The 27,987-nt window shown below is 41.6% G+C and overlaps 1 protein-coding gene across 2 annotated transcripts in view; it reads left to right on the top strand.

Annotated features, from left to right (window-relative positions):
- The window catches only part of LDAF1 (lipid droplet assembly factor 1), a 125,918-nt gene that overhangs the window by 8,774 nt on the left and 89,157 nt on the right, over positions 1–27,987 (top strand). For both annotated transcript variants that reach the window (XM_069734191.1, XM_069734190.1), the window contains exon 2: positions 24,550–24,677. In XM_069734191.1, the coding sequence (XP_069590292.1) occupies positions 24,585–24,677 (93 nt within the window). In that variant the 5' untranslated portion in view covers positions 24,550–24,584. The remainder of the gene's footprint in view (positions 1–24,549; positions 24,678–27,987) is intronic.

The following is a 27,987-nucleotide window of genomic DNA, read 5'->3' as shown; positions in this document are numbered from 1 at the left end:
CATGTCTCGTGGCTGTTCGACGGTTGTTAGGCAATCTCTGCATACGTTGTTGCTGTCGAACAGCCGAGACACATGCTTTAGACTCGAACATAATATTCGAGCATGTCAAAGTCACTGGGTTGGCACCCAAGCATGCTCAGATAACGCCTTATCCCAGCACCTTCACGCATCACTAATCTCTATGAAAAAAAGGACATTTTTATTAGGAGACAAGCACCTATGTAGCCAAACCAGTCCTTTCATATGGAAAAACGTGCTGACAGGTTCCCTTTAATATGTGATCATGAATTGTCTTGGAAAGCTAGAGACTCTTTGTAGCTGCCATCCCCTCCGGGGAAATAGAACAAGGGATGGGATTAAGGGAACCCTTTACTTTTAACTCAGAGTTGCTTTATAGGGCATTTGAGAGTGGCTTTAAGCATTACAGAAAACAACTACCGTATACTGTAGATAATGTACCAGGGGGAATCATAAGGTGCTTCAAAAGAATCCGTAACGTGGCATCTGACACCCACGTGGCGTCCTAAACACATGACTTGGATTCCTGGCACTGGAGCAGAATTCAACACACATTTATAAACCATTTTTGTTTCACTTGCAAAAACTAGCTCTGGGCCCTGAGATCACAAGTCTTGAAGTCTGCTCATGATAAAAGGGTTTTATTTTTTTTATTTATACACTTTGTATTTGCTTTTTTTTCTTTTATTGATACCAAATTAGACTACTTAACACGTTTTGATTATTTTAATTACCGTACTTTTTTTTTTAAGGTAAGTGCAGCAACTGAAAAACAATACTTCTATTTTTTTTTTCTGTTCAGCATTTAATGTACGGTTTAAATAACTTTGTTTTGAGTGCAAGTCTAACTACCCGACGATACTAAGTACCGTATTTTCTGGCGTATAAGATGACTTTTTAACCCCTAAAAATCGTCACAAAAGTCGGGGGTCGTCTTATACGTCGGGTACGGCTGCAGGGAGCGGTCCTGGATGGTTCCCAGGGTCTGGAGGAGAGGAGACTTTCCTTCAGGCCCTGGGATCCATATTCATGTAAAAAAAAAATAATATGGATATACGTACCGTCCGAAGGACCCTGGCTCTCAGCGGTGCAAGCGTCGGCCTCCGTTCCTAAGAATGCAGTGAGTGAAGGACCTTCGATGACGTCAAAGTCAGGTATAAGATGACTGGGTGTATAATATGACCCCCGTCTTATACGGCGGGTATATCCCAAATTCCATATTTTATATGGAAAAGATGGGGGTTGTCTTATACACCCAGTCGTTTTATACACCAGAAAATACGGGTATATTATATTCTGGATTTTTATATATATATATATATATATATATATATATATATATATATATATACACAGTACAGACCAAAAGTTTGGACACACCTTCTCATTTAAAGATTTTTCTGTATTTTCAGGACTATGAAAATTGTACATTCACACTGAAGGCATCAAAACTATGAATTAACACATGTGGAATTAAATACTTTACAAAAAAGTATGAAAACTGAAATTATGTCTTATATTCTAGGTTCTTCAAAGTAGCCACCTTTTGCTTTGATGACTGCTTTGCACACTCTTGGCATTCTCTTAATGAGCTTCCAGAGGTAGTCACCGGGAATGGTCTTCCAACAATCTGGAAGGAGTTCCCAGAGATGCTTAGCACTTGTTGGCCCTTTTGCCTTCACTCTGCGGTCCAGATCACCCCAAACCATCTCGATTGGGTTCAGGTCTGGTGACTGTGGAGTCCAGGTCATCTGGCATAGCACCCCATCGCTCTCATTCTTGGTCAAATAGCCCTTACACAGCCTGGAGGTGTGTTTGGGGTCATTGTCCTGTTGAAAAATAAATGATGGTCCAACTAAACGCAAACCGGATGGAATAGCATGCCGCTGCAAGATGCTGTGGTAGCCATGCTGGTTCAGTATGCCTTCAATGTTGAATAAATCCCCAACAGTGTCACCAGCAAAGCACCATCACACCTCCTCCTCCATGCTTCACGGTGGGAACCAGGCATGTAGAGTCCATCCGTTCACCTTTTCTGCGTCGCACAAAGACACGGTGGTTGGAGCCAAAGATCTCAAATTTGGACTTATCAGAACGAAGTACAGATTTCCACTGGTCTAATGTCCATTCCTTGTGTTCTTTAGCCCAAACCAGTCTCTTCAGCTTGTTGCCTGTCCTTAGCAGTAGTTTCCTAGCAGCTATTTTACCATGAAGGCCTGCTGCACAAAGTCTCCTCTTAACAGTTGTTGTAGAGATGTGTCTGCTGCTAGAACTCTGTGTGGCATTGACCTGGTCTCTAATCTGAGCTGCTGTTAACCTGCGATTTCTGAGGCTGGTGACGCAGATAAACTTATCCTCAGAAGCAGAGGTGACTCTTGGTCTTCCTTTCCTGGGGTGGTCCTCATGTGAGCCAGTGTCTTTGTAGCGCTTGATGGTTTTTGCAACTGCACTTAGGGACACTTTCAAAGTTTTCCCAATTTTTTGGACTGACTGACCTTCATTTCTTAAAGTAATGATGGCCACTCATTTTTCTTTACTTAGCTGCATTTTTCTTGCCATAATACAAATTCTAACAGTCTATTCAGTAGGACTATCAGCTGTGTATCCACCAGACTTCTGCACAACACAACTGATGGTCCCAACCCCATTTATAAGGCAAGAAATCCCACTTATTAAACCTGACAGGGCACACCTGTGAAGTGAAAACCATTTCCGGTGACTACCTCTTGAAGCTCATCAAGAGAATGCTAAGAGTGTGCAAAGCAGTCATCAAAGCAAAAGGTGGCTACCTATATTTTTTTCACAACCATAGAGTGGGTGGGATGTTGTTTGTTATGACTGGCAATCAGGCAACACAGCGTGCAGTAATCAGCGCACATACAGAGATCTGGCAATAACCAAAAACAATAGGACGAGCTCTGAGACGTGGAATCTCTGTAGACTGCAGTACCTGATCTATCCTCACACAACTATAAGCAGCAGTGGATTGCGCCTATCACTACCTATGCAACTCGGCACTGCCTGAGGAGCTGACTAGCCTGAAGATAGAAATACAAGCCTGACTTACCTCAGAGAAATACCCCAAAGGAATAGGCAGCCCCCCACATATAATGACTGTTAGCAAGATGAAAAGACAAACGTAGGAATGAAATAGATTCAGCAAAGTGAGGCCCGATATTCTAGACAGAGCGAGGATAGCAAAGAGAACTATGCAGTCCACAAAAAACCCTAAAACGAAAACCACGCAAAGGGGCAAAAAGACCCACCGTGCCGAACTAACAGCACGGCGGTGCACCCCTTTGCTTCTCAGAGCTTCCAGCAAAAGATAATAGCAAGCTGGACAGAAAAAACAGAAAACAAACTAGAAGCACTTATCTAGCAGAGCAGCAGGCCCAAGGAAAGATGCAGTAGCTCAGATCCAACACTGGAACATTGACAAGGAGCAAGGAAGACAGACTCAGGTGGAGCTAAATAGCAAGGCAGCCAACGAGCTCACCAAAACACCTGAGGGAGGAAGCCCAGAGACTGCAATACCACTTGTGACCACAGAAGTGAACTCAGCCACAGAATTCACAACAGTTGTTCTCCATATCTCAACCCCAGGATGTGGTCTGGGATTTAAATAGTAAGCCTTCTGGGACATTGTGTTCAGTAGGGCTGGAGAGAGGAACTCCAGTGCTTTGTGTCCTGATAAGGAAAAGCTGGACCAGTGTGTGGTTGTTCTTCTGAGCAGGTGGATCCCCGCAACAACATGATTTTGTTATGGTTTTCCTTAGGCTAGAAAGGCCATGTTTATTTTTGCTAAGTCTAAACTGGCTTATGCAGCACCCTTAATAAACCAGTGAGAGATTTAACCCCTTTCTGACCTCGGACGGGATAGTACGTCCGAGGTCAGATACCCTGCTTTGATGTGGGCTCCCACATCAAAGCGCGCAATAGCGGCGAGTGGAATCACGATCCACCCGCCGCTATTAACTAGTTAAATGTCGCTGTCAAACGCTGACAGTGGCATTTAACTACGGCTTCCGGCCTGTAAAGCGCTCATCGCCAACCCCCGTCACATGATCGGGGGTCAGCGATGCGTCAGGAGAGTAACCATAGAGGTCCTTGAGACCTCTATGGTTACTGATGCCGGCTTGTAGTGAGCGCCACCCTGTGGTCGGCGTTCATAGCAAGCCTGTAATTAAGCTACATAGCAGCGATCTGATGATCAAATATATACATATTTGGTATCGCTGCGTTCAGAAGCGCCCGATTTATCAGAAAAAAAGGATTAACCTGATCGCTAAATGGCGTAGCGAGAAAAAAATTAAAAACTCCAAAATTATGTTTTTTTGTTCGCCGCGACATTGCATTAAAATGCAATAACGGGCGATCAAAAGAACATATCTACACCAAAATGGTATGACTAAAAACGTCAGCTCGGCACGCAAAAAAGAAGCCATCACCCGACCCCAGATCACAAAAAATGGAGACGCTACGGGTATCGGAAAATGGTGCATTTTTTTTTTATTTTATTTTTTTTTTAGCAAAGTTTGGAATTTTTTTCACCACTTAGATAAAAAAATAACCTAGTCATGTTTGGTGTCTATGAACTCGTAATGACCTGGAGAATCATAATTGCACAGTTTTAGCATTTAGTGAACCTAGCAAAAAAGCCAAGCAAACAACATGCATGGGATTGCACTTTTTTTGCAATTTCACCGCACTTGGAATTTTTTTTCCCCATTTTCTAGTACACGACATGGTAAAACCAATGATGTCATTCAAAAGTACAACTCGTCCCACAAAAAATAAGCCTTCACATGGCCAAATTGACGGAAAAATAAAGTTATGGCTCTGGGAAGAAAGGGAGCGAAAAACGAACACAAAAAAATGGAAAATCCAAAGGTCATGAAGGGGTTAAAGAAAGTGTTCCGGTGTCTGCCTGTGTGTGCAGCTGAGAGAGCTGATCTATCACACCATGTTCACATGTTTAGTATTTGGTCAGTATTTTACATCAGTATTATTATTTTTGTGTATTGGGTGCTTTACATCTTTCGATTCAACTTTTGGCAAATATTTCTGACTGATATTTTATGATTGCAGGAACTTGCAGGCCAATATTATTACTCTGTGATTTTCGTTGCCATAGCCAAACCTGGAAATAGCAGTATCTCTCAAAGACTGGTAGAGGAACTCTATTCTTGTTTACGCTAGTGAATAAATGTTTAATCAGACATATATATATATATATATATATATATATATATATATATATATATATATATATGTGTGTGTGTATAATAAATATATATATATATATATATATATATATATATTCTCACGCAAACAAACACTTCAGAGAGAATCCCAGGAGGATGCTAGGGACTAGTCTTGATCAAAAGTCTGTGATAGGTACAGTAAAGCAGCAGCCAACAGCACTTCAGATACCAGAATGCACGTTCTAATTCCACTGGACCCAATTGGAAAAATACATACCAAAAAATAGAGAACAACAGCATCCAATCCGGGTGTAAAAGATAAAATTAACTCTTTATTTCACCAAAAAGCGACGTTTCCACCATTACAGGTCTTTTTCTTGAAAAAGACCTGTAATGGTCGAAACATTGCATTTTGGCAAAATAAAGAGTTCATTTTATTTTTTCTCACGGATTGGATACTGTTCTTCTCTATTTTGTGGTAGGTACAGTAAAGGACTCAATGAACCCCCAATTGATGCCATCAAAGAGGCGGTTTATTCGTTCATGTCAATGCGTTTCAGTCCCGAACAAGACCTAAAGTAGGAGGAAAGGTAGAAATGGCTAGTGGTTGAGTGTCATGACGCTGTAACCCTGAATGAGACTCGGATGGTCTATTTGAACTGATGTTCTATATAAAAAGTACACAATGTGCTAATATGAATAGATATAAACCATATAGAAAAAAGAATTGGGGCACCTACACATCACACCTACAGAATATTTTATGACTTCCCATTCTAAATTCATAGACCTTAATATGGGGTAGGTCCGCCCTTTGCCGATAGAACGGCTTCCACTCTTCTGGGAAGGTTTTTTTTTCAAGACTTTAGAGTTTGGGACTTTTTGCCCTTTTATCCAGGAGAGCATTTGTGAGGCCAGACACTCATGTTGAATGATAGTCTGGCTCACAATCTCAGTTTTAGTTCATTACATAGATGTTGGATGGGGTTTCCACTGCTCCAGGGTCCAGTGGTGGTGGCTTCACACCACTTCATCCTACATTTGTCAATGTGTTTGGTGATGTGTGGATACATGTAGCTGTTCTGCCAGGGACATCCATGCCATGAAGCTCCCGGTGCACAGTTTTTGCCCTGATGTTAACACGAGAGTAGGTCTGGAGTTATGGAGTCAGCAAAGCGTTGGTGACTTTTCTGTCCTCTGCTCCTCAGCACTGTTGATCTCGCTCTGTAACTTTAGATGTTCTCCACTTTGTGACTGAGTTACTGCGGTTTCTCCCACTTTTCAATAATCACACTCACATGTGATGATGGAATATTTAGGAGGGAAGAAATGTAATGACTTATTATCCCGGTGGCTTCTATTACAGGACCGCGCCGGTATCGGGGAGATATTTACCACTAGCCATTCCATCACAGTAAATGCAGGCGGCAGGCGAGTGGCTGGGTGTTATACACATTTGGTAATAGGATTTAATGAAATGATCTTGTTTTATGTGTGAAATATTTCTTTAACCTTTTTCCCATTCGTTTTTTTTGCTTACTTTTCAGCGGTATTGTTCTCTTACATTTTTCTGCCTTGATAAAATTCTTATCTGTACTATAGTTTATTATATTGAGGATATTTAGACCTCCTACGCGATAACATGAATGTGACATTGCTATGAAGCACAGCTGTAGTATCGTGTATATTGTAATGTCTTTTGCCCTTAACTCTTTCAGCGTTAAATCCGTGTGTTTCTATTTCGTTTATTTACTTTCTATGCAAATTATATACCTGAATATCCGGAATGTCTTCGATGACAGTGTATTGGTCCTGCCTTATTATCTATAATTTATGAGACCTTGCATATTTTCAGTTTAACTTTTCATTACTCCTCATAATGGGGACTAGAATGCAACAGGTTTTATATATAAATGTATCTGACTTCCAATAACCTCCTTATATTTTCACAAACCGCCAGGAACAAATACACCTTTAAAAATCCGTTCATTACGTCCACGTGCCATAGATTGCATTACTATGGAAAGGGCTTCATTAGGCATTCAGAAGACAAAAATTTATTATAAAAGATGCTTTACAAGAAAATAAGACGCCAGTTTAACCATCTCTTCTTCCTTTTTCTTTTAATTTATCTACAAAAATACTAAAGCTTTTTATTATGTTACGAGGAGATTGATTTTGGGACATTACCGAAGCAGCATTATGCCAGGAACATTGCGAAATTAAAGTTCTATAATGAAATCCGAAGAAAAAGCTGAATTAACGCCTACAGTAGATTATCCTTGTACGACATCCAAACCTAAATCCAAAGGCATTGATATTGAGTTGATTCCCCCTTTGCCGATATAACCCCTTCAACTTTTCTGGAAAAACTACAACTTTAAAGACCCTATTCAATAACTCCCACATTCCCATCCCCCCCAAATGCCATTATAGGAAAGTATGCAGTCAATGCAACCAGGTCTGTGGGGTCGAAGTCATGGAGTCGGAGCCCATTTTGGTGACGTCTGTGTCATGAAATTGAGGAGTCAGAGGTTTGGCTTAACGACTCCACAGCCCTGAATGCAACCACATAATATAGAGAACTGATAGCCCAATTAATATATGTCCACACAGTGATGGAGTTGATAGATGAAAGTAGAGTTCCTCAACCAGGTGGATTTGACTAGGGTGGACATCATCAAACCCCATAAATGCTATCCTTTCAACCCAACAATGCATGTCCCAGGTAACACATCTTTTATATAAACCATGAAAAACACCAGAATCACTTGCCACACATCCAGGCACATGGAGCTAAAAGGGTTGAATAGAAAACAACCTGGACCAAGTCAGACAGAGGAGCTAAATTTGGAGAATTCCACCACAGAGACCACAAGTTTTCAAATGTACTCCTTTTTTGGTTCAAATGTTTCTCAAGTCTTAGAATATTATTTATCTTACCAATTCCCTTTTAGTAATAGGTTCAGGGTTTTTCCAAATCAAGGCCATGTTTTTGGGCTCGATTTGTTAGCTAGCTGATGGTTCTCCATCACGTGATCTTCAACCATATAGCCAAGAATACAAATCATATTGTCCATAAAACTTTGACAGTATTTATTAATTCCACCTTTTCTCTCCAATCAACGTAGTGGAGGACAGTTCCACGTTGCATGTATTAAATCCATATCTGGCATACTACACTTCCAGTAAGGTAAATCTCATTTATACTCCATCTTGAATAGAAGTTGGTGAGCTCTGGAGACTCTAGAATTTTGCAACTATATCTAATTCATAGATACCTCACTAAGAGAAACCTTCAACATACTCTGTAATACCTCCTCCTAGGTATCACTTATTTGACCTAAATCTCTATGCCATATAACCCACATGGAGCATGTTCTCTTTTTAAGGCTAGCTTCTAGAAGACCTCTATAATGTAAGATATGACCCCTTTTGTACTACCCCAGTTAAAACCATTGTAACAAATGAGGCATTTGTTGTAGGAGTCATTGACTCAGCACAGGGTCTACCTTGTACTAAGCACCCCTGTCTCAACTAAATATACTGATAAAACCTACTATTGGGCAGATCAAATCCATTTCATAGGTTTTGAATTGCCCTACCACAAACAATTATACTATTGTATTGTTTCCTTTATTTGGCCAGAGTTTGAAACCAGCAATCTTTTTAAAGGAGTTGTCCACTCCCAGGAGAATCCCTTCTCAATCTGAATGTTTGCCCCCAGTAAAAATAAAAAGACTTCTTCTCACCTTCCGTGTCGGTGTCGTTCTAGTAGGGTCGGCACTCACGTTCCTGGGGCTCGTGAGGTTTTTATGACACGTGAGCCTGGCCCCCAATCATTGCCAGCGTCACTTTCCCCGCCCTTGGACGTATACATAATGTAGAAAGAGTGAGAGCTGCGGCTGACCGCTCACTTCTTTTGATTATTAAAATGTCCAAAGATGGGGACAGTCACACTAATGCTGATTTGGCGCAGGGCTCACATGTCATAACAAACTCACGTGAGCCCTAGGAACGTGAGTGTGAATACCACTGGAATGGCGCCGACGCTGGAGGGGAGTATAAGCTTTTTTAATTTTCAAGATGGCAACATTCAGATCGAGAAGGGGTTGCCCTAGAAGTGGATATCCCCTTTAAGTTCTTGGTACTATATATTAGCCCATTTCAAGAAATTTTCAGTGAAACCTTTCATTCCTGTTAATTATTTAGCGTTATTCCACATTTAGCCTCGAGTGTAAGTCCTGTAACACATTTTCAGACATTAACATGTGCTTCAGCATTCACATTGAATGAGAAGGAACAACCCACATCCCGTGCAGTGAATTTTGCTCCTTCATACCGAAGAGCATTTGTGAGGTCAGACACTGATGTTGGAGGAGAGGGACTGTGTTGCAATTTGTGTACTATTTTATTTCATAGGTGTTGAATGGAGTTGGCACTCAAATTTTTCTTCATCTACCTTGCCCAACTATGTTTTTTTGGACCTTCCTTTGTGCTCTGGGGCACAGTAATGCTGGAGCTGAAGAGGGCCTTCTCCAAGCTACCCCCACTAAGTTGGAAGCTATAATTGTCTTGGTATGCTGAAGCAATAGGATTTATCTTCATTGGAACTAAAGGTACCGTTACACTAAGCGACGCTGCAGCGATATAGACAACGAGCCGATCGCTGCAGCGTCGTTTTTTTAGGTCGCTAGGAGACGTCAAACACGGCAACACCAGAACGATGCAGGAGCGATCCAGTGACGTACTTATCGTTCTCGCCGGTTGTTGGCTCCATGTTAAAACATTGCTGGCATTGTTGCTTTTGCTGTCAAACATGATGAATCACGCCGACCTGACGACCAAATAAAGTTCCGGACTTCTAGCTACGACCAGCGATGTCACAGCGGGATCCTGATCGCTGCTGCGTGTCAAACACAACGAGATCGCTATCCAAGACTCTGCAATGTCACGGATCGTTGTCGTTCTCGTTGTAAAGTTGCTCAGTGTGAAGGTACCTTTAGAAGCAGAAAGGTACCGTCACACTCAGCAACTTTGCAAAGAGAACGACAACGATCCGTGACGTTGCAGCGTCCTGGATAGCGATCTTGTTGTGTTTGACACGCAGCAGCGATCTGGATCCCGCTGTGCCATCGCTGGTCGGAGCTAGAAGTTCAGAACTTTATTTCGTCGCCAGGTCGGCGTGTATCATCATGTTTGACATCAAAAGCAATGACGCCAGCAACGTTTTACATGGAGCTAACAACCAGTGAGAACGAGAAGTGAGTTGCCGTTACGTCACTGGATTGCTCCTGCATCGTTCTGGAGTTGCTGTGTTTGACGTCTCTACAGCGACCTAAACAGCGACGCTCCAGCGATCTAGTTTAGGTCGGCTCGTTGTCTATATCGCTGCAGCGTCGCTGAGTGTGACGGTACCGTTAGGCAACCCCCACAAAAACAACCCATACAATTATTTCTCCTCCACCAAACTACAGTTGACACAATGCAGTGAGGCAGCCCACGTAACATTCTCCTGGCATTTACCAAACCCAAACTCGTCCATGAGACTGTCCAATAAAGATTGATGATTTCTCACTGCACAAAACATGCATGCACTGCTCCAGAGTTCAGTGGCGGGGTGGTTAACACCACTCCAGTTCACCGATAAGTGTTTTTTGGGAGTTATGGATTTGGAGGCTAAATTCAATATGAACTGAGCCTTATGCTTCACTCAATTGTCAGTGATTTTTCTTATGCACAAAAAATTGACTGATTTTCACAAGTGCTTTGGATCAGATACTCATTAGTCTTTGATCAATGTGTGTCAGCATTTACCATCAGTTTCATCATGTTCTTTGTGTACAAGACATTTTTTAAAGCTTCTCATATCAAACTAACAAGAAAATTGGACAGCACAAGTGTAGAATCTGAGTAATTTTTTTTTTTTTTTCAATAAACCCATAGACTTGCATTGCGGAGTTTGATCTGCAAGTAGGATAAACATGTCTTTGTTTTGGTGCACAACACTTGGTATGGAAAAATACACAGACAAGTGAACAGCCCCATAGACTATAAAACTTACAAGTTCTATCCAGGAAAAACGCAGAATGCGTATATGAAAAACTGAATAAGCCCTAACATAACCATTTCTAAAAAAATACAGGGGTTCACAAACATAAAATATTGCTAGAAAAATTACTTGTTTTCGTCCAAATGGGAATTGTGGATTAATTATGTTCATACCAACTTAATTCCCTCCTCTTTACACTTTTGCCCAATACTTTTTTTTTCTTAATCCCCCTTTAATTTTTCCTTAATCATTCTGTTCTCTTCCAACCCCTTTCTTCTCTTTGTTCTCCCTTCTAATTTTGTCTCTTCTCTGCTTGTCTTTGTCCCCAACCTTGTGTTGTTTTTATTTTTCTCGTTAATTTTTTTTGCAAGCTTGACCCATAAACCATCAACATTTTTTGCTATGGACTAATTTCTGGCATCCTCCCTCTGGGACAGATGTATGGATTGAAATTTCTTGATCTACCTAATCTGTTTGTTAGTGGTGGACTTGCTATATTGTGTATGTTGGGTGTTGCTAATCCAATTACCTATACAGCTTATTGACTTTTCTACACAGGACTTAACTCAAATCCCAAATGCAAAGAGGCCAGGAACCAGTGTCCCCATGGTCCACTTATCCTATTCTCTTTTACAGTCATTGTTGTGGGCAAAACCATGACTTTCTTTTGACTTGCTCTGTGAGCCTGGAGTGTGTGATTGCCTGCAGCCAAGGGGTATACATCACTTTTCAACTTGTCTTTTCAAATTTACCGTGGATTTTGTTCAATCAGAAATACAGTAACGTTTGTAGTATTTTATTAGCTTTGTCGGAACTTGGAATGGCCTGACCTGATCACTGCCAAGCTCATCCTCATTTTTTCGCTGTATGTTTACTGCCAGCCCATCTTCATTTTGAAGATGAGCCAAAAGTTGTGACTGAAAGGGTAGTTACAAAGGTTGCAGCAAAGCCTAGCAATCCTAGTCTTCTCTATGGAGTTGTCAGATATGGGATTGTACATTTAAGCATGTGGGAACAACAGCAAATTTGAACCAAGGCATCCTACACCTACTAAGTGCCATTTATATTGCTGCTTTCCCATAACTGTATTCGGTAAAGATATCCTAAAGTGCTAGAGATAAAGTTAGACTGCTACCTCTGTGACCACTATACTAATGCCTCTGTTCAGAAAAAGAAATGCCCAGCAACCATTGCATAACAGATTACTGGAGTATTTAGAGGGGTAGTCGGGCACCTAAAATGTATTTTTCAAATGTCTATATTTACACCCCAAACCATTTTTTTGTAATTTACTTTATTACACAATACCCTACACTTCCCTCTATATAGTTAATCCCTGTATGTGTTTTTTTTTTTTACTATACTTACGGTGATGTTTCATTTGAGAAGAGTCTCAAATGTCATGTCGCAGGAGGCTGGGGCTGCATTCACTCCTTGCAGTGTCCATCGGTCCTCTTGGGATGATACATCACAGGAGGCTAGGGCTGCATTCACTCCTTGCAGTGTTCATCGGTCCTCTTGGGATGATACATCACAGGAGGCTAGGGCTGCATTCACTCCTTGCAGTGTCCATCGGTCCTCTTGGGACGATACATCACAGGAGGCTAGGGCTGCACTAATTCCCCACAGTGTCTATCGCCTCTCTTGGAACAGGATGTCACAGGGGGCACACTTCAGTTACTCACCAGTTTCATGCATCACGGCCTCCTCTGAAGACTTCCTTGATCCTGGCTGACGGATGCTGTGGGAGTGGCGAGTGCAGCGCTGGCACTCTCCTTCTATCTCTTTTGCCATAGCTCCTAACTGATAAAGATGTTGTCAAGAGGGAGAAATAGAAACAGCGACTGACACCAGTACTGCCCCACATCTTCTAGCATTTACCTGAAATGATTGGTCAGCAGGGAGCAGTTATAGAAGCAGCGAGTGACACCAGTGTCACCACTTGATGGCCGTTCATTTGAGGCAGTGCTGGAAACTATGGTGCTGCTGTTCACTCACTGTTTGTATTTCCACCCCCTGATGGTGACTTGTTTTACAGAAGCCCCATTGGCTGCAGAGACATACCGGCAAATTGCCGACTCTGCACTCGCATCTCCCACAGCATCCATCACCCAGGATCCCGGATGTCTTCAGAGGCGGCGGTGATGCAAGAAACAAGTAACTGCAGTGCTGCCCCTGTGAGGGAGTGTAAACAGTTGCGTGGATGAAAAGGCGCAGAAGATGAAGACAAAGTATGAACTTAACCAAAGATTATTATTTTATCTAACACAACAGATTGGGTAACTAAGAAATAGAATTCAGATTGACAAAGCAAATGCAGTGGAATATTTTACAATTGGAATGAGTACCAATTTTGCAAGTGGGAGTTATTACAACAATTCTAACAATTGAACTCAATTGGCCCCTACTTCATGCTGCTCTCAGATTGCATGTCGAAACTCTGCCAGATTCCCTTTTTAATGTTGGAAATCTTGAAAAAGTAGGAGTCTGACAAGGATAATATATCCCAGACTACTTCTATAATGTTCCATGGAGTTGATCGAAGGTAAAGTGAAACTAGCAGTGGGATTGGAAGAGACATGTTACCTATCACCAGTTGTATGTTCCTATGACACTTTCTGATGGAGAGCAGTGATACTGGAGTAAGGACTTTTTGGCTAGACTGTGGCTAGCACTTTTCTCCTGGGTGCACTACCATGCCACGATTCTCTTGGCTTCCCTTGTTTCTGGTACTTTCCAAAACACGGGTCTCCCACTCCATCCATAAACCAGCATACCCTAGTCTGGAATTCAACACACTAGGGGAGGGTTCTAATACATGCTTTCCACTGTACACAATTAGTGTGGGTTGAATGCTGCATTCTGACAAGGTGGCTCTTTTAATTCTTGTTCCTGGCACTGCTGAAAGAATCGTTTTTGAAATTTGTCCCTCATACCGTGAAATCGCCAGGGAGGCAGGTCTTTCCCCCGTAATCCAGAAGCCTTACAGCCATCGATCATGGCCTCTGCGCGCCGGGCGCCCCCTCCTCTTCCTTCATTAGCGTCCCCCGGCGCCTGCGCTGTAAGTTCGAAAGGCAGCGCAACTGCGCGTGCCCCCCCAAAAAATAACTGTGCAGGCACCGGGGACGCTAATGAAGGAAGAGGAGGGGGCGCCCGGCGCACATAGGCCATGATTGATGGCTGTGAGGCGTCTGGATTAGGGGGGGAAAAAACCTGCCCCCGTGGCGATTTCACGGTATGAGGAACAAATTTCAAAAACTATTCTTTCAGCAGTGCCAGGGACCCGAACTAAAAGAGCCACCTTGTCAGAATGCAGCATTACTGCTGCACAAGGTGGCTCTTTTAGATACAAATGCCTGGGGGGGGGGGATGACAGGTTCCCATTACTCATCATCGTTGCCATGGAGATTGCTTATTTAATTTTTGAATTTAACGATTATTGCAACTCTAACCAAGAGAGGAGAGAAGCATTGCTATTCATTATCCACAAATTAATCATTTCCAGGTTACAATTAATCTGCACACTTCTAGATACTATGACATTTGTATCTTGCTCAGTTTAGTGCATTTCCTGCTGATTTGTAGTAAGTGCTGTTTGACAGCTGAGATAACAATATCTACGAGATGAAGTGTTTCTCTCCTTCCTTACAAGTCGAAGTAACACCTACACCGTTTATTATACTGGAAAATCAATATAAAGTTTAAGTGGTCACTGTCGTTTCAAGAAACTTTGCATAAAGCAATAGTGCAGAATATGAGAAACTTTATAATATACAGTGCCTTGCGAAAGTATTCGGCCCCCTGGTACTTTTCAACCTTTTCCCACATATCATGCTTCAAACATAAAGATACCAAATGTAAATCTTTGGTGAAGAATCAACAACAAGTGGAACACAGTTGTGAAGTTGAATGAAATTTATTGGTTATTTTAAATTTTTGTGGAAATTCAAAAACTGAAAAGTCTGGCGTGCAATATTATTCGGCCCCTTTACTTTCAGTGCCGCAAACACACTCCAGAAGTTCATTGTGGATCTCTGAATGATCCAATGTTGTCCTGAATGCCTAATGATGATAAATATAATCCACCTGTGTGTAATCAAGTCTCCGTATAATTGCACCTGCTCTGTGATAGTCTCAGGGTTCTGTTTGAAGCACAGAGAGCATCATGAAGACCAAGGAACACAACAGGCAGGTCCGTGATACTGTTGTGGAGAAGTTTAAAGCCGGATTTGAATACAAAATGATTTCCAAAACTTTAAACATCCCAAGGAGCACTGTGCAAGCGATCATCTTGAAATGGAAGGAGTATCATACCACTGCAAATCTACCAAGACCCGGCCGTCCCTCTAAACTTTCATCTCAAACAAGGAGAAGACTGATCAGAGATGCAGCCAAGAGGCCCATGATCACTCTGGATGAACTGCAGAGATCTACAGCTGAGGTGGGACAGTCTGTCCATAGGACAACAATTCGTCGTACACTGCACAAATCTGGCCTTTATGGAAGAGTGGCAAGAAGAAAACCATTTATTAAAGATATCCATAAAAAGTGTCCTTTAAAGTTTGCAACAAGCCACCTGGGAGACACACCAAACATGTGGAAGAAGGTGCTCTGGTCAGATATAACCAAAATCAAACTTTTTGGCAACAATGCCAAACGATATCTTTGGGGTAAAGGCAACACAGCTCATCACCCTGAACACACCATCCCCACTGTCAAACATGGTGGTGGCAGTATCATGGTTTGGGCCTGCTTTTCTTCAGCAGGGACAGGGAAGATGGTTAAAATTGGTGGGAAGATGGATGGAGCCAAATACAGGACCATTCTTGAAGAAAACCTGTTGGAGTCTGCAAAAGACCTGAGACTGGGACAGAGATTTGTCTTCCAACAAGACAATGATCCCAAACATAAAGCAAAATCTACAATGGAATGTTTCACAAATAAACATATCCAGGTGTTAGAATGGCCAAGTCAAAGTCCAGACCTCAATCCAATCGAGAATCTGTGGAAAGAGCTGAAAACTGCTGTTCACAAACGATCTCCATCAAACCTCACTGAGCTCGAGCTGTTAGCCAAGGAAGAATGGGCAAGAATCTCTCGATGAATGGGCAAGAAGAATGGTGTGTGTGTGTACACACATACATACATACATACATACACACATACATACATACATACATACATCGATATGTATGTATTAGATGGTGGCCCGATTCTAACGCATCGGGTATTCTAGAATATGCATGTCCACGTAGTATATTGCCCAGCCACGTAGTATATTGCCCAGCGACGTATACAGCACAGAGCCACATAGTATACAGCACAGAGCCACGTAGTATACAGCACAGAGCCACGTAGTATACAGCACAGCGCCACGTAGTATACAGCACAGCGCCACGTAGTATACAGCACAGAGCCACGTAGTATACAGCACAGAGCCACGTATGTTGTGAATTCTGTTGTCGGGCTCCCTCCTGTGGTCATGAGTGGTACTTCGGCTGGTTCTGTCCATGGAATTCCTCTGGTGGCTGTGGGTGTTTCTGAGTTTCCTTCCACAGGTGACGAGGTTAATTCGTTAGCTGGCTGCTCTATTTAACTCCACTTAGATCTTTGCTCCATGCCACCTGTCAATGTTCCAATATTGGTCTTGTTCACTCCTGGATCGTTCTTGTGACCTGTCTTCCCAGCAGAAGCTAAGTGCCTGCTTGTTTTTCTCTGGTTTGCTATTTTTCTGTCCAGCTTGCTATTTTGTTTGTTGTCTTGCTTGCTGGAAGCTCTGGGACGCAGAGGGAGCGCCTCCGCACCGTGAGTCGGTGCGGAGGGTCTTTTTGCGCCCTCTGCGTGGACTTTTTGTAGGTTTTTGTGCTGACCGCAAAGCTACCTTTCCTATCCTCGGTCTGTTCAGTAAGTCGGGCCTCACTTTGCTAAATCTATTTCATCTCTGTGTTTGTATTTTCATCTTTACTCACAGTCATTATATGTGGGGGGCTGCCTTTTCCTTTGGGGAATTTCTCTGAGGCAAGGTAGGCTTTATTTTTCTATCTTCAGGGCTAGCTAGTTCCTTAGGCTGTGCCGAGTTGCATAGGGAGCGTTAGGAGCAATCCACGGCTATTTCTAGTGTGTGTGATAGGATTTGGGATTGCGGTCAGCAGAGTTCCCACGTCCCAGAGCTCGTCCTATATTATCAGTAACTATCAGGTCATTGCGTGTGCTCTTAACCACCAGGTCCATTATTGTCCTGACCACCAGGTCATAACACACGTAGTATACAGCACAGAGCCACGTAGTATACAGCACAGAGCCACGTAGTATACAGCACAGAGCCACGTAGTATACAGCACAGAGCCACGTAGTATACAGCACAGAGCCACGTAGTATACAGCACAGAGCCACGTAGTATACAGCACAGAGCCACGTAGTATACAGCACAGAGCCACGTAGTATATTGCCCAGTCACGTAGTATATAACACTGCCCACGCAGTATATGACAGTGGCCACGTAATATCTAGCACAGCCCACGGTGTATATCACACTGCCCACATAGTATATAACACTGCCTATGTAGTATACAGCACAGAGCCACGCGGTATTTAACACAGCCCACGTAGTATACAGCAGTGTGAGCACCATATCCCTGTTAAAAAAAATAATTAAAATAAAAAATAGTTATATACTCACCTCCTGGGATCCAGCGGAGCTCCGGCGATAAGCGCGGGTCTGCCACCATCTTCCGTTCCCAGGATGCATTGCGAAATTACCCAGATGACTTAGCGGTCTCGTGAGACCGCTAAGTCTTCTGGGTAATTTCGCAATGCATCGCTGGGAGCGAAAGATGGCGGCAGGCACGAGCGGCTCAGCAGACAACGGAGGGTGAGTATAACAGTTTTTTTACTATTTTTAACATTACATTTTTTTACTATTGATGCTGCATAGGCAGCGTCAATAGTAAGAAGTTGGGGACACACAGGGTTAATAGCGGTGGTAACGGAGTGCGTTACCCACGGCATAACGTGGTCCGTTACCGCCGGCATTAACCCTGTGTGAGCGGTGAGTGGAGGGAGTATGCGGGCACCGGGCAGTGACTGCGGGTAGTAAGGAGCGGCCATTTTCTTCCAAACTGTGCCCGTCGCTGATTGGTCGCGGCAAATCAGCGACTTGGATTTCCAGGACAGACAGAGGCCGCGACCAATGAATATCCGTGACAGACAGACAGATGGAAGTGACCCTTAGACAATTATATAGTAGATATATATATATAAAATTAGTACAGACCAAAAATTTGGACACACCTCATTAAAAAATGTTTTTGTATTTTCATGACTATGAAAATTGTACATTCACACTGAAAGCATCAAAACTATCATTTAACACATGTGGAATTATATACTTAACAAAAAAGTGTGAAACAACTGAAATTGTCTTATATTCTAGGTTCTTCAAAGTAGCCACCTTTTGCTTTGATGACTGCTTTGCACACTCTTGGCATTCTCTTGATGAGCTTCAAGAGGTAGTCACCGGGAATGGTTTTCACTTCACAGGTGTGCCCTGTCAGGTTTAATAAGTGGGATTTCTTGCCTTATAAAAGGGGTTGGGACCATCAGTTGTCGTGCAGAAGTCTGGTGGATACACAGCTGACACATACATATATATACACATATATTTATATGTATATATGTATATGTGCGTGTATATATGTATATGTGCGTGTATATATGTATATGTGCGTATATATATATATATATACAGTGGGGCAAAAAGGTATTTAGTCAGTCAGCAATAGTGCAAGTTCCACCACTTAAAAAGATGAGAGGCGTCTGTAATTTACATCATAGGTAGACCTCAACTATGGGAGACAAACTGAGAAAAAAAAATCCAGAAAATCACATTGTCTGTTTTGTTAACATTTTATTTGCATATTATGGTGGAAAATAAGTATTTGGTCAGAAACAAAAATTCATCTCAATACTTTGTAATATATCCTTTGTTGGCAATGACAGAGGTCAAACGTTTTCTGTAAGTCTTCACAAGGTTGCCACACACTGTTGTTGGTATGTTGGCCCATTCCTCCATGCAGATCTCCTATAGAGCAGTGATGTTTTTGGCTTTTCGCTTGGCAACACGGACTTTCAACTCCCTCCAAAGGTTTTCTACAGGGTTGAGATCTGGAGACTGGCTAGGCCACTCCAGGACCTTGAAATGCTTCTTACGAAGCCACTCCTTCGTTGCCCTGGCGGTGTGCTTTGGATCATTGTCATGTTGAAAGACCCAGCCACGTTTCATCTTCAATGCCCTTGCTGATGGAAGGAGGTTTGCACTCAAAATCTCACGATACATGGCCCCATTCATTCTTTCATGTACCCGGATCAGTCGTCCTGGCCCCTTTGCAGAGAAACAGCCCCAAAGCATGATGTTTCCACCACCATGCTTTACAGTAGGTATGGTGTTTAATGGATGCAACTCAGTATTCTTTTTCCTCCAAACACGACAAGTTGTGTTTCTACCAAACAGTTCCAGTTTGGTTTCATCAGACCATAGGACATTCTCCCAAAACTCCTCTGGATCATCCAAATGCTCTCTAGCAAACTTCAGACGGGCCCGGACATGTACTGGCTTAAGCAGTGGGACACGTCTGGCACTGCAGGATCTGAGTCCATGGTGGCGTAGTGTGTTACTTATGGTAGGCCTTGTTACATTGGTCCCAGCTCTCTGCAGTTCATTCACTAGGTCCCCCCGCGTGGTTCTGGGATTTTTGCTCACCGTTCTTGTGATCATTCTGACCCCACGGGGTGGGATTTTGCGTGGAGCCCCAGATCGAGGGAGATTATCAGTGGTCTTGTATGTCTTCCATTTTCTAATTATTGCTCCCACTGTTGATTTCTTCACTCCAAGCTGGTTGGCTATTGCAGATTCAGTCTTCCCAGCCTGGTGCAGGGCTACAATTTTGTTTCTGGTGTCCTTTGACAGCTCTTTGGTCTTCACCATAGTGGAGTTTGGAGTCAGACTGTTTGAGGGTGTGCACAGGTGTCTTTTTATACTGATAACAAGTTTAAACAGGTGCCATTATTACAGCTAATGAGTGGAGGAAAGAGGAGACTCTTAAAGAAGTTACAGGTCTGTGAGAGCCAGAAATCTTGATTGTTTGTTTCTGACCAAATACTTATTTTCCACCATAATATGCAAAAAAAATGTTAAAAAAACAGACAATGTGATTTTCTGGATTTTTTTTTTCTCAGTTTGTCTCCCATAGTTGAGGTCTACCTATGATGTAAATTACAGACGCCTCTCATCTTTTTAAGTGGTGGAACTTGCAGTATTGCTGACTGACTAAATACTTTTTTGCCCCACTGTATATATATATATATATATATATATATATATATATATATATATATATATATATATATATATATCTCTCTCTTTCATACAGATCTAGATGGCAGAATAGCCAGTAATTCAATTGTCGAGTTCTGTAAAATCATTACCGAACTCGACACGATATGAGACATGGTTTACATACAGTAGTTCATTGCATATCTCCCTATCCATATGTCCCTACCTAATAATAAGTGTTGTGTGTGTGTGTAAAATTTTGGAGCTGTAGGTGTTAAATTAAAGGATTAATTCACAGAAAAAACTGGTGTGGGCTCCCGTGCAATTTTCTCCGCAGAGAGGGGAAGCCAGTGACTGAAGGCAGATATTAATAGCCTAGAGATGTTATTGGCCCCCCTCTGGGTAAAAAAATCTGCCCCCAGCCACCCCAGAAAAGGCGCATCTGTAAGATGTGCTTATTCCGGCACTTAGACTTTCGCTTCCCATTGCCCTGTGGTGGTGGCATATGGGGTAGTAAGAGGTTAATGTCACATTGCTATTATAAGGTGACATTAAGCCTGGATAATAATGGAGAGGTGTCAATAAGACATGTATCCATTATTAATCTAATAGTATGAAAGGGTTAAAAATACACACACATTAAGATTAAAGTCTTTTAATGAAATAATGAAACACACAGTTTTACCATCTTTATCACACTCTCAATCCAAGCCAAGCCCTCGTTCTTCTGTAAAAAAAAAAAAAAAAAAAAATTCAAAATAAAAAAGCAACAATATCCCATACCTGTCCGCTGTACAGTCAAGTCCCACGCTGCAATCCATCTCAAGGGGTTAATTAGTTTACAACCCAGAGGGATGCTAATGCTACCGGCCGGGCTGTAAACCATGGAGGAATGAATGAAAAGCTGCCTGTGCAGCCTCCCTGCCTGACTGGACATGAACTTATTAGCGTGGGAAAGTTTCTGAACATTTTCCTACGCTGTCAAGATTAACATTGGTCCAAGTGCTAGGGGGTTTTTTTTTGTTTTTTTTTTTTAAATAGCACTCGTCCTTATTCCTCTCTAGTGTGATTCTGGCCTAATTCTGTTTTTTAAGGCTTAGATTTTCTCATAGTGTAAGCATCTTGGTAAGATTTCTTGTGTAGCAAAATCACATTCGATTTGCTATAAAAGCAATGTGTTTTAGGTTTTATTCACACATCAATTTTTTTTTTTTACCAGTTTTTCATCAGTATTTCATTGCCAAAACTAGGAGTGTCTCCAAAACACAGAACAGGTGACAATCTATCAATTACAGTTTTGCTCTGTAAGTTCCCACTCCTGGTTTTGGCATACAAACACTGATGTAAAATACTGACGAGTGAACGAGGCCTTACAAATGAACGGGGTCATTCCAAACTGCAACTCGTCAAAAATAAGCCCTTGTATTGGCATAAAATGAAAAACTGATGGCACTTGGAAGAACGGGAGGAAAGTGCAAAAGTTTTTCAATATTTTAATAGTTTCTTATTGTTCTAATTTTGGACTGATAGGCTTTAGTATGATTACTCAGACACCGGCTCTTTATTCTAGGGGTAGTGTATTATAGTTATGTTCTACCGAGATGACTGATGACTATACGCAATGCATGGGGTGAACCGGAAGCCGGTGGCATTTCTATGTAATTAATATTGCATTTATAGATCTCTCTATATAAACCCTGCTGTGTTTAAGTGGGGGATCTGTACAAAGCTACTAATCTCCCTCCATTTAACGACAGAAAAATGCCTGCTGAGCCCTGCCCTAGACATTATACACGTAGGCAGAAGGTGTCCTAGACTCCCGCAGAGGCTCCCGGCCATCCCTCCGCTGTGATAGTCTCATGGTAGATGCATTATTAGGAGCACTTAGAGGGAAATTATATATTTTCTCCCATTTTCTAGATGTCATTGTTAAAAGGGTTAGATTAGTTAAGACTTTTTCTTACTTTGTAGCGTTCTCATTTTTAGTGTAGGATGTGTGCATTCATGAAAGTCCTTGCAGATCTGTTTTAGTGTCCTTCAGACATCCTGTATGCCGTCGTATGTTGCCTCCATGAAAGAGAAAAACCTCTGGGCTGCACCTTACAAAATAAGAGGTACAATATGGGTCAAAGAAATGTTAAGGTGGTAACACGGAAACGTACTGCACAGATGGCCACAAATGCATGACTCAACCTCTTAACGTCCAATGACCACCATTCAAAAATAAGCTTCTTACTGATCGGCAGCTTGATGAGGGTTGTATACCGGGTTGTATAGCGGGTACACAGCCTTATGAACGTTTCCATTACATACTGAAGCATTTTCAACAGTTTCCTTCCTCCGTAGTTTACTCCAGGGTTCTGTGTCCTCTGTATTTCCAACTTCACCACATCGCAGCTTTAATAGAACAATCCTGATCACCGAGTGTCATCTACATGTTCTGCGGTTCCCCGTCCTCTATTCCCTTCAGCTTCTCAGTATGTCCGACAATGCTCTGGATCTCCCGCCCTGGACACTTTGCTCATCCCGTGTATTCAGTCCCGCTTTAGGCTCGTTATATCCTAGCATTATAAGCTCTGGGTCTCGTGGCTAGGCGTCATCTTCTAGGGTCCGTTCCTGGAAGGTCACTCTATCTCTTAGTGCCACAGATTTCGCTATCCTTTTGTCTTTGGTCTCCTTTCACTTAGGGTCACCCCAGAATGTGTCACTGCTCAACTTACTTACTATTATTCTTCTTCTTATTATTCTTCTTCTTATTATTATTATTATGCATTCCAGGCCCTATCTGAATCTCTGACAGGAAATTGTCGTTTTACCGGTAACTCTGCCCTTCCCACTCTGGGCTAATCCCTAACATTAAATGTAACTATCCCTATGGTCAAACTACACATATTACCAATATTACTCACATATCGCATCACACAATAATATTTACAGGACACAATACACATGGCATTACAATTGCTGTTTCAGGGAACAGAATGCAACAGAAACAATCCACCTCCTTACATACAGAGAGCAGGCTTCTCACCCACTCTTTAGTAAATGGTGAGTTGTTGACAATCCCTTTAAGTGACTGCAGATTTATGAATCCCCCCCAGCACACGCACTGTGTGCTGTGTGAATTCGCCAGTTTCTAACCCGGGACTGGAGAATTTGTATGACTTATACATACTCCCGGCCAGTGGGTGCGGCCTCACTCCATACACTTGTATTGAACCGAGGCCACGCCCATCTAGACACACCGGCCAATGGTGTGTCTGAGCTAGAGGGCGCGGCCTCGTTCTATACAAGTGTATGAACAGCGAGGCTGCGCTCACTGGCCGGGAGTATGTATAAGTCATATACTTTTAATATTTTTCAGTTATGTCTGAGCAGAGACATGAGGTCTTCATGCCCCTATCTCTAGTTAGCACATATTTAAGCATTACCAGCAGTATGAAGTACATTATAAGCAATGTTATCCTGTATATCTGTGTAGGGTGAGATAAACACTTACTAGAAAGTGTCAGCATGATCTGTTTGTGTCTGTGACTGTGGTTCTCTTTCTTCTCCTCTTTACCATCTCTACAGACCTGTGCAGCTGTAATCTGACCCCTCAGTGAGCATGCAATCCTTTCTCTTTGGAGCTTTTTTTTCTGATGTAGATGATGAGTTCAGTAGGCGAGAGGGGGGAGAAGTGGCTCATAAGTGCTGAAAGAAGCATTTTTTTCCTAATAACCTATATTTACAAAGTTGCATATATTCACCTGTACTATTTTTTTTATGTGATGTTTGTATAAAAATCAGCAACCAATTAATTGTTCCTACTGTTGAATCATGTATATGTGAATGTTACAGGTATTTTAGTTTTAGGTTATTGATGGCTCTGAAACAAAATATAGTATAGTATTAAATCTGAATATATTCTGACCATAAAAACACTTTTTCTTTTCTCTTTCAAGATATTGCTGCCATTAGAAACTGGCAAGAAATCGGCATGGCCAGTCCAGAAACTACATGTGGAGAGAGAATGAATGAACTACAGAAGCAGATAAACTCTGTCATGGGGACAATCAATAACAACTCCAAGGTTCTTCTTTTTTACTTCGACTACAAAAACTTTAGTGAATATTACTATTTATTATTTTTTACTTTTGAACGAATCCCAACCCTAACGCTGGCTAAAGGCGTAAAATTGTAAAAGAAGAGAAAAATTTTTTGACTAGGGGATGACAAATATTGGGCTTTTGCTCACTGTGATAGGATCTATCCCAATGATCAAAAGTCAGCAACCAGTAGAAAAAATCCCTGCTGCTGTCGGGTGCTGACCAATGTGCACGCCGTACGTAGGAGGCGGGCCGGGGAATGGCGTCTCCGTTGCCATGATGGGCCTGGGGACTACTTTTGCTGGCTGAAACATCAGAGATTTTCTGACTCTGGGGGAGGCACTATTAACTTATTACTAAGCGCCGTGAAAAAGTAGCACTGAAGATTAAGTCCACTTAACCGTCACCATTAAAAGGCATATCGGCGGTCGTTAATGGGTTAAACCCAGGTTGTAATACTTTCACAAGCCACTGTAAACCCTAAGAGGGAGGTAGATATTAATCTCTCACTGGCAGGCCATGAATATTTAGTACGTTGACAATAAAGGCTATTCAATGGCTTGATATTGAGGGGTTGAGATTCAGTCTGTTTAGTTGTATATTCAATGGGTTTAATTGTATATTCCTTTTTAATACCCCTCTTAAGTGATTACTTTCTACTCATTACAACTATATGTTCTTGCCTGACATATGATGTGCTATTATGTCATATTTAAGGTGCAGGCTCAAAAGCTAAGCTTGCATATTTCCCAACAGATGATGTCTGTGTTACACAGCCATCATCTTCTTTTAACAGCAGCAGGTGGAACTGAGTTTTTCCTGCTGCTGTTAACTTCTGGAATGCTGCTGCCAATCTCAGACAGTGGCATTTCAAGAGCAAAATTAAAAGCTGGCGATTTATATGAGGGGGACGATGGGTTACCATAGAAGCCAGACACCTACTGAAGGCTCCCACGACCTGCCAGAATAGGTTTCCTGCGAAGACCAATACTACGGTATTGCAGTTTATAGTACAAGAGAGAGTGGACGATCACAGGTTAAAGTTCCCTAAGTGGACGAAAAAAATAATGTTAAAATTTATGAATCCAAATCTCTGAAATTTTCTTCCATTAAAAATAATGAAATAAAAATAGCAAAAAATAAATAAATAAACACATGTGGTATAGCTACATCCAGAAAAGTCTGAGCTATCAAAATAGAAAATTAGTTAACTCAGTCGGTAGGTGCCATAAAGGAAGAAAAAAAATATGAAACCCCAGAACTGCAGTTTTTCACAACACTGCAAAAAAAACAAAAAACGATAAGTTGCAATCAAAACATCATAGCTACTCTGGTGGTATCAAATAAACATCAGCTCACCATGCAAAAAACAAGCCGTAATGTAGCTCTGCTGGTATTAGCGTAATTATACGGAGCTGGAGAATCCTATTGTCAAATCATTTTACCCCACAATGACAGCAGAAACCCCCCCCCCCCAAAAAAAAAAAAAAAAAAATTGCAAAATTTTATTTTTTCTGCACTTTGGAATTTGTTTCCTTGTTTTCCAGCACATTGAATGGTAAAATGAATGATGTCACTGAAAGCTACAAGTTGCGCCGCCAAAAACAAGCCCTTGTGGCGGCAAAAATAAAAAGTAATGACTCTTGGAAGAAGGGGAGGAATGCAAAAACTGGAAAATAAGCAATTCTTCTTGTTTTGATTTGGTTTATTTCAAATAGGAGAAAGTTTTGTAAATTTTGCTAATCAGCCTAATTTGCAATGGAGGGTGAATAATTTTGATTGCAATTGTAACACATTAGCAGTAACAACATTCCGCTACTATATTAGTATTCTGCACATGCAGCAATGAGGAATCGAGCACTGTAGAATTGCAGACTTTTATGCTTTCAAGTGCATTATCTGAAATAACTGCTTCATTTGTAAGTACTGTAACTATAATACAGACTATTCCGGACTTGGAAAAATTGCTGACTGTACTTATACGCTCTCCAGGCTGCATTAGATACTATGATATAGGTCATTTAAGCCTACCACATGCATTTTTTTGATATGAGGATCTAAATGCACATAGTACCAATCCTTTAGTCCAGGGCTCATCCATTTGGAATTTTTGCTGGTCCGAAACCCTTCAAAAATGGCCCAACAACTCAAAGGCTCCATATATTAGACACCAAATGAATCTCCCAATCCCAAAAATCTCTTAAGTGGCCTTAAGCACATACAGTGGGGAAAAAAGTACCGTATTTAGTCAGCCACCAATTGTGCAAGTTCTCCCACTTTAAAAAGATGAGAGAGGCCTGTAATTGACATCATCGGTTGATCACAATTATGAAGCCAAAAAAAGAAAAACGGCTAACAAAAGCCGCAGCCAGCTCACCAACCAGACCATCAGATGTGGAGCACGAAAGTAAGTCCTGACCCGGGACTCCAAGCAGCAGCAGATCCAACCATGTATATACTCCAGCTCCAGATAAATGGTAAAAAACTTTTTCTTTATTGATACAACGTAATAAAAACAGGATAATCCTTACAGATGGCAGACAGAATAAGTGATTGCGCAGAGAACGGCTACGCGTTTCGACCACAACGGGTCTTACTCATGCCTAGATAATCTCAGAAATGGTAGCTATATATATATATAGCACCCTAGAACCTATCACAAGCATTTCATCCGTCACATGACTAAATACACAGGTCCTGGAAGTGCATAAAAGACAAATACAGATAGTGCATATAAAAGTAAAATAACACATACATAAATGCAAAATATAAAATTGTCAAACCTACCTATTGCCCTAATAAGCAATAATGGTAAAGTATTTCGTTTCTTTTATTCATACCCGCGGGGAAGCGAGTGTTCAGACTGTACATCCAAAACGCCTCCCTAGTAAGTAGGCGTCTTTTTATATCATCTCCGCGGCTTTGAGGAAAAACTCTCTCTATGCCGTGTACTCTAAGAGCTGCGGTGTCTCCATTATTTGTCATACCGAAGTGTTTGGATACGATTGAGATATTCCTATTAATCATGTTGTAATTTTTTGCGTCCTTGAGATGTTCGGAGACGCGTGTTTTCAACTTTCTTGATGTGCACCCTATGTATGAAATTTGGCAAATTAAACAGTCTATTTTGTAGATCACATTTTTATTGTGACAATTTATAAAACTATTAATTTTGTAACTTTTAGTTTTTTCGGTATTTTGAAAGGTGTTGTTTGAAAGGTGATATAAAAAGACGCCTACTTACTAGGGAGGCGTTTTGGATGTACAGTCTGAACACTCGCTTCCCCGCGGGTA

This window comes from Ranitomeya imitator, chromosome 7 (genome assembly GCF_032444005.1).
Source record: "Ranitomeya imitator isolate aRanImi1 chromosome 7, aRanImi1.pri, whole genome shotgun sequence".
Taxonomy (NCBI): Eukaryota; Metazoa; Chordata; class Amphibia; order Anura; family Dendrobatidae; genus Ranitomeya; species Ranitomeya imitator.
Note: the sequence above shows the minus strand (reverse complement) of the source record. Positions and strands in the feature narration are given on the sequence as shown.